Raw genomic sequence first — 13,718 nt, 5'->3', positions numbered from 1 at the left:
TGGAAATCAGAAAATACTCTCAGAGGCCGGGGCAGTGGTTCACGCCTATAATCCCAGCCTTTTGGGAGGCCAAGATGGGAGGACTGCTGGAACCCAGGAGTTCAAGACCAACCTGGACAACATAATGATTTAAATTTAAAAAATTTAAAAATCTCCACCAAAAATTTAAAAAGTTAGCTGACCATGGTAGCATGCATCTGTAGTCCCAGCTACTCGGGAGGCTGAGGTGGGAAAATCACTGGAGCCCAGGAGGTTGAGGCTGCAGGGAGCCATGATGGCACCACTGCACGCCAACCTGGGTGACAGAGCAAAACTCTGTCTCAAACACAAACAAATAAAAAAGTACCCTTATTGATGCTGCATTCCACTTTTGGGAAGCAGACCACCACACAGTTCATGTTTGGACTTGAATGAGAGGCTTACTTTAAATGCTATTATATTTAAGAAATTTCTGCTTTTGACCAATATGGAGTGATAGGAATTAGATTTCCTCTTCCACCTTAATCAACTTCTAGTTGATTTGACAACATTTGACAACAGTCATTGAAGGATTGTGATCCTCAAGAGAAGGGAAACAAATGAGGCGAGACTTAGACTTGCCACGGCTTACTTCCTTGTGGCGATTTCCAGGCCACTGCACAGGTAGGTGGATTTCGAACAGTGTCTATTGGCTTCACTGAATTGAAGAGCTAAAATCTCAGTTTGGGGAGTCAAGGCATTAGAATTTAGAGAGTAAACTGCTTGAGACAAAGGAGCTGCACAAGGAGGAATGAGAGCTCCGGAGCTCAGCAGAGGGGGGCTCTTGCTGATCTATGCTGAGTGCTGACTGGAAGCTGAGCTGTGTACAAGTGAGGGAGAGCAGCACCAGAAACCACTAAGTCTAACAATTCCTAACTCACACAAGGAGGGATCATTTTGTACCAACCAGAATGGACGGATGTAGTATAAACTCTATAATAATGGTAGCTCTTGATTGTACTAAAAGATCTAACGTATTCTAAGTAAGTTAGCTGTGCATTAGGATCAAATCCAACATGAAAGAACGTAAAATTTGTCAAAAAATTATGTCATTCAAAAAAGAAATAATATTAACCAGAAGAAACGTTTTAAAAATAATTGAAATGGACCCATAAATGCCAAAATTGATTGAATTAATATATTAAAACTTTTAATGCTGTTAAAAATGTGCTCCATATGCTCAAGACAATGAGGACAAATATAGAAGATATTAAAAAATTAATAAATTGTATAAATATATATTATATATATCCTTTAGGATATATATGATATCATATATCTACATCTATCTGACTGGTTCTGTTTCTCTGAAGAACCCTAATAAAGGTTTATTTACTGAGAGTGGTTCTAGAGAAACAGAATTTCAAGGACAAGTTTTCTGATTTGGATCTAAGCTTAAAGATGCTAATGACTCTATTTCCGGTAGTAAAGAGAGCACTTATACACCATGGCATGAACTGGTAATAGAGATACATGAAATAACTGCACTGGATATTTCTGATCAACCACTTATAAGAAGCAAGGAACTAGGCAACTAGCAGCATTTACTGGCACATAATAAGCACTACTGAAGTTTTAGCTTTAAATGTTAACATTGCTCTTTTCTGGTATTCAGGTCTTTGCATTACACATCTGAAGACTGAGGACCTGTGTTCTGTCTCAGAAGAGATGGTAATTCCAGCCTACATTGCTGAGGACCTGGACTAGTTCCCTGAGGCACTGCTATTTCAATATGAGAGAAAACTGTCTCCCCAGCATCTGCAGACACAATATATCAGATTTACAAATTTAGTTTGATCTCTTTGCATTACTTGCCAGGATTGCCAAAGGGCAACCTTTGAAGCAAAATTCCTCACAAACTCACTGAATGAAGCAATAGTTTCACCCAAAAAATCACACCAGTTCACAGTCTCTACTACAGACTGAATGTTTGTGTCCACCTACCCATTCATATGTTAAAGCTGTAATCCCCAATACAATGGTATTTGGAGGTAGATTCTTTGGGGGATATTAGGTATAGATGAAGTCATGAGGGTGGGGCCCTTTTGATGAGGTTAGTGCCCTGATAAGGAGAGTAAGCGACCAGAGCTCCCTCTCTGTCCACCATGTGAGGACACAGGAAGAAGGTGGCCATCTGCAAACTAGGAAGCAGGCCCTCAATAGATGCTAAATTTGTCATCTTGGGCTTTCTGGACTCCAGAACTGTGAAAAATAAATGTTGTTTAAGCCACCCAGTCTGTGTTATTCTGTTATAGAGACCTGAACCAACTAAGACAGTCCCCTCCTTTCTCCCATCTAAAGGGAGAGAATGTTTATTGCAGGATCATAATTCCCAGTATACATCCAAAAGAACTGTTGGCTGCAGTCACCTCCACTGTTAGAAGCAGGACTAGCAGTCTCTTCATAAGCCAAAGTCCCAAGATCAACTTTTCCAAAACTTAGGCCTATTTGTCAACATTGTTTAGATCTCAGTAATTGCTAAGTTTCCTCCTTAAGCCTTCTGGCTCCTTGTCTACCACAATTTTCAACTTTCTCACCCTGAATCAATGCCCCACGGAGAAATGTATAGGAAACCTCCATCTATATTCAACACAAGGAAGGAAGATAATTAGGAGGATCATACTACCCATGGAACAAAAGAAAAGTCTTGCTTATTTAAGTTTATGCTGGCATTTCATAATACTAGCACTATACTATAGCAAGAAATCACCCCTACACGACTCATTAACTATGCTGCTGTCTGGCAAGACACAACTAGCATAAAATATCCGCAAGGTCTACAAGATAGTAAAGGGGCCAGTGCTGGAGTGAAACAGGATGAGCTCTACTCTGGGAGATAAGCAGGTTCTTTAAGACTAGACTTTCTGCTAACTAGCTGTGAGACTGTGGAAAGTGACTGTAAAATGGGCATTTTATTAAGCATATACAGCCAGTGTACTGAGCAATGAGGAGCTTAGAACCATAAGGATAAGTCACTATTTTCACCAAGCTATAGGGGATTTGGGAACCGGATTTCCTCAAAAGTGCCTTTCTCTGCCACATGTAATGAATCTGTGCCCATGTCCATGCTAAACAGCCAATCATTACTGAGATTTTTCTTCCTTGATGGACTAGTTAAAGTGTACTCAATACTTGTGTTAGAAACAGAATGGCCTGTTTTTTTCTCAGAACGCTAAGCCAGAAAAGCAACCTCTCAGTAGGAGGCAATTTCCGTTAATATCTGAGAAAACAGAAAGGTTTATGCCTGACTTTCAATTTCCTTGGCCTTTCAGGCCATTCACACATTTGTAGACACAAAGCTGATGCCATGATAGGAGCCCCTGCTGTGACAACCAAAGCGCCTACGATTTGTCTTTTTATTTATTCCTGTCAGGCTGTGAAGGCAAAGCTCTAGATTTACATTCAAGATATCAATCACATAGAAAAATTGGCTTTCTCAACCAAGGGTTAACAAGACCAGTGTGCCGTTGTTTCAGAAGGGGTGGGCTGGAGGTGAGAAGGTGCGCAGGAGAAGAAGGAAGGTGAAAATGTTCTTTTTGATTCATAGGCTGAGGACAATTTCCTGTGAAAAGACAAACCTAGGAAATGCTCTTTTATCACTGTTATTTCCATGCATCTCTATGAGAGGAGACTTGCACTGAATTCCAGGGAAGGGGACTTAGGTACATGGCAGATCAATGATGTCCAAGACAGAGAGACATTGACCTAAAAGCAAAGTACATGTGATGTTGGCTTGAGGGTCTATTACAAAATAATCAGCTACCCAAGTCAACTGGGAATACAGAGAGGTCAAGGAATTTTCAGCAATAGTAAAATAGAATTTTCTTTTTGAAGAAAAAGTTTTGCCTGGCATCCCTAAGAGAAAAGGGATTAACATGACAGGCTCACGACTGGTGTATCATTAGGCTATAAACAACCCACGTGTGCATTGTGAAAGTATTTAATAAGGGGCCACAACTGAACTCTAAGTCCCGAAACTCTTCTGTGCACAGATAGCACCAAAAGCAACTCCTGAAGTCAGGCATTATATAAAGCTGCATTCAAGCCCACTGACTGGACCCCCTTGTGACCCTATAGGATTAAGTAGCTTTGGCATGATGATAATGAGCCTTCCAAAGTGTCTTCAGTGTCTTAATAATGTAACGTTCCCAGGCACCTTCTCTGCCCAGGTAACTTGTAGCATCCTCATGAGTGGTAAGCGATGATCTGTAGGATGTGTCTTGGCCTCCACATAGCTCCCTGCAGCTAGTGATGATTAATGCACCAGCCAATTTCCTTCTCTCTATCTGTTCCTTCTGAGGGCCAAATGACTTTAATCTCAGCAATGCTTTCTGCCCTCTGCCTCCTCCGAGGCTCTATCCCCTTCCAACCCAGATGACCCTCACCTGATCTGAGGCACAGGGAAGGGCAGGCAGATGGAATTCTCACACTCTTTATTCTTTTTCCATTGATTTTTGTGGTATAAAGCCGTTCTCTTAGCTTTCCTCAAAGCCTCTCCATAGGTGTTCAAGAACTTATTTTGGAAGTTTCAAAACATTTTTAAAAATTTAATCTTAAAAATGACTTTCCCCTTGCTGACCTGCTGCAACAATCCTAATTCTCCGTAGGCAATTGTGAATGCCTCTGTCGGACTAGAGGAAAGGTCAGCACAAGAATGCTCAGCAAAGAAAAGGAGAAAAAAATACAGTATTTCAGGACAACACCTCTTCACGACCACATTCACTGATCCTCTCCTTCGCCAACAATTCATTAATCCTTGACTTCTCCTTCAATAACTCTGCTGAAATTCCCTTCTCAAACCTCTTAGTTACATTTAATCATTTCCTTTTTTTTCAGACCTCAATCTCTGATGATATTTGATATGCTGACCCTATCCTCTGTATTATTTAGGAAGGGAGTATGGTAATACATAAGCGGTAGGAATCTAACTCCATACTAGCTTAAGCTAAGAGGAGAAATTATTGGAAGGATACTGAGGTATTTCCTTCCAAATGAATTACTTGTTCAACCTTTTGTCTCAGGGTCTGCATTTTCAAATGCGTCCTCCCATCCGGGGTAGAAATTAACTCTGTAATAATCTCTAAGAAATGCAGTTGCAATGTCTGAATGCCATTGTTTTTAACCAGTTGAAACCTGCCTCCTTGTAACTTCAACATATTGTGTCTACATCTTCCCTTAAGGCACACTTTGACACAAAAAGCTAGATCTGGATCAGACATAAAACTTCAGGCGAGAACACATTAACCATTCATCATGAAAATCTTCTCTAAAATGAAATATAATACAAATGAAACAATTCTGAAGAATAGTATTTTTAATGAGTTTTCTAATCCTTGTCATCTGAAGTTTTGAAATATATTTACCAGGGTCAGAACAATACAGAGACAGTATTTGTATAATAAAGCATATTTTACATTTCATTTAAGCTCTCTCATTTCTCCTCCCACAGACGCTGTTTTGATAAAGAGAAATAAGGAATAAATAGAAGGTCAATGCTTCAAACTAATCTACCTGTGTACTCGCTGAAAACTCTGGGACTGTATCCACATTAGGGAAAACTATTCCCAAATGCACAATCTCTGATTGTTCTTTCAAAAGAAACTGATGTTCTTTCAAAGAAGGGTGAACTTCCAGTCCTATGTTTGACACATACTAAAGCCCCAAAGAGAAGACTGAATTGTATTTGTTCTCAGACAAGACACCTCTGTGACCATAACATAATGAATTCTGCTCTGACATTTTAGTGGTTCATTCTCCCAACAAGAATAAGTATTCCAGCCAGGCGTGGTGGTTCACGTCTGTAATCCCAGCACTTTGGGAGGCCAAGGCGGGCAGATCACCTGAGGTCAGGAGTTGGAGACCAGCGTGGCCAGCATGGTGAAACCATATCTCTACTAAAAATGCAAATATTAGCTGGGCATGATGGCGGGCATGTGTAATCCCAGCTACTTGGGAGACTGAGGCACAAGAATCGCTTGAACCCAGGAGGCAGAGGTTGCAGTGAGATGAGATCACGCCACTGCACTCCAGCCTGAGCAACAGAGTGAGACTCTGTCTTAAAAAAAAGAAAAAAAAAGAATAAGGAATTCCTATCTGTGGTGGTTGACTCGGTAGGATGAAGTGTGAGATTACTACTCAGGATAGAAATACTTTGTCATTTTTGTTCAAGGTCCTCCTTGTATTTGGTTTCATTGAGGAAAATCAACCTCTCTAATCAGGAAATCATATTCTTTCTGTTTTCCTAGTCATTTTGTAGAGTGTGTTCTAGCCCATGGGCTGTGTCAATCATACTTAATAAAATGATAGGCCTAAATGGAGCATTCAAGTTTCTTTAGCGCAATCCTCTAATTTTACAGATTTGAAAAAACCAAGGCTCACAGAAGGTAACATGTTTTTCAAGAACATGCAGCCAGCCTGTGCAAAGGCTGATATCCTGACTGACATTAAAAAGGAGGCAAAAGAGTAATTTGATTCAGATTTGGGAGAACAAAGGGTTGTGTTTTTACAGATGGCTGGGAGCTGAGGGGGAAAGTAGATACTGGAGAAGAAGGAAATCTGTCCAGCGCCCAGCTGTGCAGATGTTTTCACTCAGCCCCAGCTGCCTGCTGGATTCTGAGCAAGTCGAGCAGGGCTTCCAGGAGCCTACTGGGTTTCCGCAGCACAAGGTCTTATGCTGGTGACGGAGATGCTCTGCCCTCTGCATCTCAGAGCACCCGCCTCACACTCAGACATCGTCTGCTCCTTGCCGTTCACTTCCACACAAATGCTAAACCCTTCTTCCTCGCACTCCGATGCTTCTCGGCAGACACATTTGCTGCTCTCAGCTGGAAAAGTAAGTGAAAGAGGCTTAATGGCACATTATGGAGGTGGGGGAGTCAAAGCACATCACCTCCAAAGTAATAATGTGGTGACCAGAGCTATCGAAGCTCCTGCCTGGAATGATATAATAAATTATCCCCTGGAAAAGCAGTAGGACCAGGAAATTGGGGCATTTTGCTCCACTCCAAAGGAATAGGTTTTGAAGTTGGTACCAGGCTTTCTATTGGTTAGACCCACATGGGGTGGTTTTATCCAAGTCAAGAGCTCTTTAACTATCTCATACACACATGCTGCTGTCCATATGAGCCAGCAATGGAGGTCAAATGAGAAGCCCTCAACAAAGAACCAAATCAAGACTTAAAGAGGAGAGGAAAAAAGAGAACTTAACTTGCTTTGAGAGAGAGTATGACATGCAAAAGGCTACAAATCCCGAAAAACAAACCAGAAATGAGTTAGGGAGGCAAGGAGTCTGTGCATGGAAAGTCCATGGTTGGAATATGCCAGCCAGGAGTCTTTCAAAGATGAGTAACAAGGTCAGCCAGCAGACAGTGGTGACCGCCTAACCAAAAGTGTCCCAGACACGGCTAGAGTCACATATGTCATCAGTCTGTGCTGCAAACCGTGAGGGAGTGAGGGGACAGGTGCCAGCAGGTACAGGCCAAGAGGGCAGAGAGTGAAGAGCCAACAGACACCTTATAAGTCATAGAGTCCAGCTCCCAAATTTATAGATAGGGAAGCCCAGGCAGTAACTTGGCTCTGGAGATCCAGCCGTTCCCCTTTCATAGTATTGCCCAAACCATGGGAGGTTTGCCGTGCCCTTGGGGGTAAGGCAAGATCACTGTAAGTGCTACTTAAACATAGCATTAGCAAATATTGAATCACAATATGAGAAAGTAACTTCTTTTATTCTCTTCAAACCCGTCTGATTACTTCCAGAAGAAAGTGTCAGCTTGGTCCTAGTATGTTTTTAATACCCCTCTAACACTTGCTAAACTCACAGAGAAACAGCACAGTCAATATTGGACCAGTATCTGGCTAGAATCCACAACTTTATTTTGTTCCATTACATATAACTTTTATAGTTACCTAGTATTTATGGCCAGCGATACCTCCTTTTAAGGACGTGATATAAAGTTTTCATTTTAAAGTTACTTTTATGCCAGACTTTTAAAAAATGAGTACACAATATGGATAATACAAGGACAGAGTAAAAATCATGATGGTGGCATGGAATCACCCCTGTTTGGGAGAACATTCCCACATCAGGAATGGACTGTTATCCTCTGAGGTCTGTGATCTCTGTCCCTCTCCAGTGAGGGGTATAGGAGAGGTCAGTGCACTGCCAAATCACTCTGAGTCTTTAACATCCTCAAGTATCTGCTTCGGCCCACTGCTAAACTAGAAACCACATTTTTAAAATCCTCAGTACTGTGACTTTAGCATTCTTATACTTACAAATATGAAAGGCCCCTTACCATCACATTTTCCCCACAGTGGGCAGGCACCACAAGCTTTCTCAGCTGAGGCAGGCAGAGTGCAGCTGTCCCTACCAGTAAGGGTGTAATTTCTACTCTGACAGTGGAGAACATGCATCTTGCAAACAGTCACAGGCAGTATCCTTTTGCTTCTCTCATCTCGAGCACATACATCCAAGGAAGGTCTGAAAAGAATTTTTAATGGCATTATTTACAAGATTTTTGTTCTTAAAAGCTGAGGAGAAATGAAAAGTGATGCTCTGAGCTCGGTGCCCCCAGATGTTATCACCCACAGCCAAAAAAAAAAAGAAAAAAAAAGGATGGAAACTCAAATCCCCTTCATTCCTAGGTCCAACTCACTTAGGTCTTCAAAATGAATATATTTGTATTTACTGTTTATTTGCTCACAGTTAGAAAGTGTAGATATCTAGTGTTGATCTAGTTCCATCTAGAACAGATCAGGTACAGCAAATTAGATGAGAAGGCAAGGTCTGCTAACAACAGCTGACAAAGAAGGAGTCAGAAAGCCAGTGGAGACCAAGCATTCAATGTGATCATAGTCAAATGGGACCACTAATTGCAGGAGAAATGAGCTCATCCCAGCCCAGCAGCCAAGAGTTCATGTCCATAAAACAGCATCATCCAAAAATGGATGGCCCTAAATCATCATGGGAAGATGAAACTGTATTTTTCAATGTTACTTTTAAAAGTATCTACGTTTACAAAATAGTTTAGACATATTTCCATAAGGTTGGGATCCTGTAATCCCAGTGCTTTGGGACGCCGATGCAGGCGGATCATTTAGGTCAGGAGTTGAAGACCAGGGTGGCCAACATGGTGAAACCCTATCTCTACTAAGCATATAAAAATTAGCTGGGCATGGGGTGGCCCACACCTGTAATCCCAGCTACTCGGGAGGCTGAAGCATGAGAATCACTTGAACCCAGGAGGCAGAGGTTGCAGTGAGCTGAGATTGCACTACTGCACTCCAGCCTGGATGATTGAATGAAACTGTCTCAAAAAAAAAAAAAAAGAAAGAAAGAAATATTTCCATAAAATATGTTACCTTTTTCATAAGTATTGGTGCTAAAATAGTGGGGAAAAAATAGCCATTTAGAAACGTCACTATCAGAAAACTCCACATTTCTGAATGCTGATAGAGAAGGAGGACATTACTATCACTGAAACCTTAGACAACACAGCATTTTTGTATACCAGATAGAGTCAGAAAGAGTCTATATTCACACGCTTTATTTAGTTCAAATATTTTCCTCTTCTACCAAAAGCTAAATTTACTTGGAGTTATTTATAAAACAGAAACAAATCCTGTTGTTTTGAGTCTATCTTTTCATCTGTTTATTTAAACTTTAAATAGAACTACTTACAACAGCTGAAAGGGCAAAGAACTTACAATACCACCTTGTCGTCAGTATCTGAGACCATGGAATGACACGGAAATTTATACCATAACTATTAACAATGAGTTGCAGATAAACTAAATGAAATGGGGAAGTTGGAAAGAGGATGAAAGTGGCTCAAAATAAACAATAATTGTTAGAGATTAGCAGCAAAGTCAGAATGTTAGAATCAGAATGTATCTAGGCTGACCACTATTTCCATCACGCCATTTAGTTATATTCTTCTTCACACCAGAAATTACTATATACGATAACTATTAACCACTGTAGCTTCAAGAAGTTGGGTATAGGTTTTGATAACTAAAATCATTCACAACCAAGTAATTAGTGTTTTAGTTCTTTTTTTTTTTTCTTTTTGAGATGGGGTCTGGCTCTGTCACCCAGGCTGGAGTACAGTGGTATGAATATGGCTCACTGAAGCCTCAACCTTCTTGGCCTCAAGCGATCCTCCCACCTCAGTCTCCTGAGTAGCTGGGACTACAGGAGTGTGCCACCACACGCAGCTAACTTTTGTATTTTTTGTAGAGAAGGGGTTTCACCATGTTGCCCAGGCTGGTCTTGAACTCCTGAGTGCAAGCAATTGGACCACTCTGGCCTCCCAAAGTGCTGGGAGTGCAGGCGTGAGCCACCGCACCAGGTCATGTGTCGGTTCTTAATTTTAAAAACGACCAGTAAGTCTAGGGGCTGGATATTTCTTATTTCCTCCCCAGATCCACTTTCCACTCTTCTCCACCTGCCTGGGAGGCTGACGTGTGTGGGCCACACTGTGGGCTTCCTCGGCATCTAGCTTCAGTTGGTTTGATCAGTGGTGAGTGTTGACTAGCAGGAGACTCGGGGCAGGAAAGAGAGTGCAGTTGAGGTGTTTATTTCCCTGGCTCATGCCTGTGGGATCTCTGAGGTCCCTAAAATGAGAGTGTCAGCTCCTCCTCAGGGCCATCTCCACACAGCCCTCTCTGTCTCCAGTTTTTCCTGAATGTCCCTCTCCTTACTCCTTGGACCCGGATACGACTATACGGTCAAGCTGTTAGCAGTCTAGGAATACTGCCATGGGACTTGTAATTTCCTTTCCTCTCTTCACATTTTCGTAAATATTCCCACTAATAAAACTTTTCTTGTCCTAATTTAATTGTGCCATCTCTATTCTACTAGGACCATGACACAGACATGTACTAACCACTTCAGATATCCTCCTACAATGGAATGATTTCAAGTTGGTGGCATTCTTAACAGCGCAAATCTAGAGAAGATGGTTCAAGAATCAACAAAAGAAGCTGCTGTTTCCCTATCAGTATCGCTTTAAGAGTTTATGTCCCAAAGGAATTTCAGTTCTAATCCTCTAATCCTCTAAAGTTCTAAATCCTCAGCTGAATTTTGCTCCATTTTATATATGAAACAAGCAGTGCTGGAGTAGTCCTGCAGCCTTCTCCACTAGCCAGATTAGAAAACGCTTAATGTCATGGCTGTCAACCCTAGTGACCCAGGCAAATAACAGGCAGCAGATGGGACTACGTCAAAATGCAAACAAAGACCCTTAACTCTTGGTAAGCTACACCTTCCATCTAACAGAGACTAACATCTAACAAATTATCCCTTATCATGAATAAAATAAGACAGGGAAGTGAGATAAGGCGGCACTTACCCACATTCATAGGGCATTTTACAAACACATCTTGAATTCTGCAGTTTCTCCCAGCGCTGACATTCAGGCACTGCCTGTGTTAAAGGATTGTCTGAAAAAGGATAAGGGAGATGTGGTCATTAGGAGAAAAGCTTCTTCATAGTAAACAAGGTGTTATTTGAATTGTTGGGCCAGGGTCTGTAGTATTCTCAAACTGCAATGCATTTGCACGTAACAATAGTAATAATAATCAAGCTGTAATACATTTTGCAAGCTATAGAGAGTTTCAAGAGCCACATTACAAATAACTGCATTGGTAGTAATAGCTACCGTCTCGTGAGCATTTATAATTGTCATGCACTTTTTATACATGGGGATATTTATGCCTCCCTAACAAATGCCCACCTAAGAAATCAGAAAATTAAGAGTAAAAAAAGTTAGGAAGTTGGTACTACTTCACACATTTAACAAATTGGCCCAGGCAGGATTTAATTCTACACTGGTCTGAATCCAAGGACAATAAAGTGGCTCCCTTTCGAGAAGCTGGTGCTTATAAACTGTTTGTTGTATAGACTGCATTCCGCCTGCTTTGCCCATAATGAGGCAGAAAGCAGCAACATCACTTGACTTATACATGGAGAACTCCCCGGAATGCTGAGAAGATCTACAATAGCCTTTTACATATGAATGTCTAAGTGGTCTCCCTCAACAGTGAATAAATGTCTGGAGGTCCTTACATTAATAAAATCCTTTCTATAACTTTGTGTTTTGTAGAAAATGACAATTCAGTTAACATTTCCATTTTGACAGGTAAACACCCTGGTCCAGCTTAGAAGAGCATAATGTGACTGCCATCCCCTCACCTATCCCTGATTGCAATGGGAATGATCTAAAACCATCCTGATTTTTTTCACCTCCTAACAGCTTTATTACAATGAAATTCATTGCCATATACTTTTGCATCATAAAACTAGATAGTCATTTACTATATCTATAAAGGTAGTTTATCTGAAGAGCATGTTTTTATGAATACACAAACTATGGAATACTGCCTTACTTTGGAAAATTCAAGAGCTTTGGACATGACATTACAATCTTGTGAACATTCATAAACCTGTAAAAATCGTGGCAATGTGAAGTATGCCTGCCATGGCTAGCAGTCTCAATAACAGGACTCATTATTAAAACACTTCTCTTGGCTGGGCGCGGTGGCTCACACCTGTAATCTCAGCACTTTGAGAGGCCGAGGCAGGTGGATCACTTGAGGTGAGGAGTTTGCGACCAGCCAAGCCAAACGGTGAAGCCCTGTCTCTACTAAAAATACAAAAATTAGCCGGGCATGGTGGCATGTGTCTGTAATCCCAGCTACTCAGGAGGCTTAGGCAGGAGAATCACTTGAACCCGGGAGGTGGAGGTTGCAGTGAACCGAGATTGCGCCATTGCACTCCAGCCAGCCTGAGCAACAAAGCAAGAACTTGTCTCAAAATAAAAGCAAAAAACAAAAAACAAACAAACAAAAAACACTTCTCTTTAAAATGGTATTATCCTAAATGCAACATAGTACCCTGAACTGGACCCTAGAACATAAAAGAGACATTAGTGGTAAAAAAAGGAGATATTTGAATAAAGTGTGTAGTTTAGTCAATAGCATTGTACTAATATTAATTTTTTAGTTTTAACCAAGTTGTGTTATATAAGATGTTAATATTAAGGAAGATGGGTGAAGGGTGTGTAGAAATTATATCTGTGACTTTGCTGAAATCTAAAATTATTCCAAAATGAAGTTTTTTAAAAATGGTATTATCTACATCAGTGCTTCTTAACCAGAGGCAGTTTTGTGCCCCAGGGGACATCTGGAAATCACTAGAGACATCTTTGGTTTTTACAACTGCAGAATGTTATTGGCATAGGAGGATGCTACTGGTAAGTAGAGACCAGGGATGCTGCTAAATACCCTGCAATTCACAGAAGAGGCTCCCATAGCAAAGAATTATCAGACTAAAATTCCAATAGCGTTGAGGTTGAGAAGCCTTAATCTAGATGTACCAAAACTTAAGATCAATGATCAAGCCATGTAAATTAGTTCTGCACAGTGGTTAAAAATTTAGGACAAATCCTGAAATTTTAGATTTCAAAAGTTTGCTTAAATTATTATAATGCCGAGCCGGGCGTAGTGGCTCACGCCTGTAGTCCCAGCACTTTGGGAGGCAGAAGCAGGTGGATCACGAGCTCAGGAGATCGAGACCATCCTGACTAACATGGTGAAACCCCGTCTCTATTAAAAATACAAAAAAATCAGCTGGGCATAGTGGTGGGCACCTGTAGTCCTGGCTACTCAGGAGACTGAGGCAGGAGAATGGTGTGCACTCG

The 13,718-nt window shown here is 41.1% G+C and overlaps 1 protein-coding gene across 1 annotated transcript in view; it reads right to left on the bottom strand.

Moving 5' to 3' along the window:
- Positions 1-5,314: 5,314 nt before the first annotated feature.
- C7 (complement component 7) overlaps positions 5,315-13,718 on the bottom strand; it is an 86,087-nt gene continuing 77,683 nt past the window's right edge. Inside the window, exons 16-18 of the mRNA XM_011966362.1 lie at positions 11,370-11,460; positions 8,313-8,497; positions 5,315-6,842 (exon numbers count right to left, since the gene is read on the bottom strand). Of these exons, the coding sequence (XP_011821752.1) occupies positions 6,661-6,842; positions 8,313-8,497; positions 11,370-11,460 (458 nt within the window). The 3' untranslated portion in view covers positions 5,315-6,660. The remainder of the gene's footprint in view (positions 6,843-8,312; positions 8,498-11,369; positions 11,461-13,718) is intronic.

Source organism: Mandrillus leucophaeus, unplaced genomic scaffold, assembly GCF_000951045.1.
Source record: "Mandrillus leucophaeus isolate KB7577 unplaced genomic scaffold, Mleu.le_1.0 Scaffold119, whole genome shotgun sequence".
Lineage (NCBI taxonomy): Eukaryota > Metazoa > Chordata > Mammalia > Primates > Cercopithecidae > Mandrillus > Mandrillus leucophaeus.
Note: the sequence above shows the minus strand (reverse complement) of the source record. Positions and strands in the feature narration are given on the sequence as shown.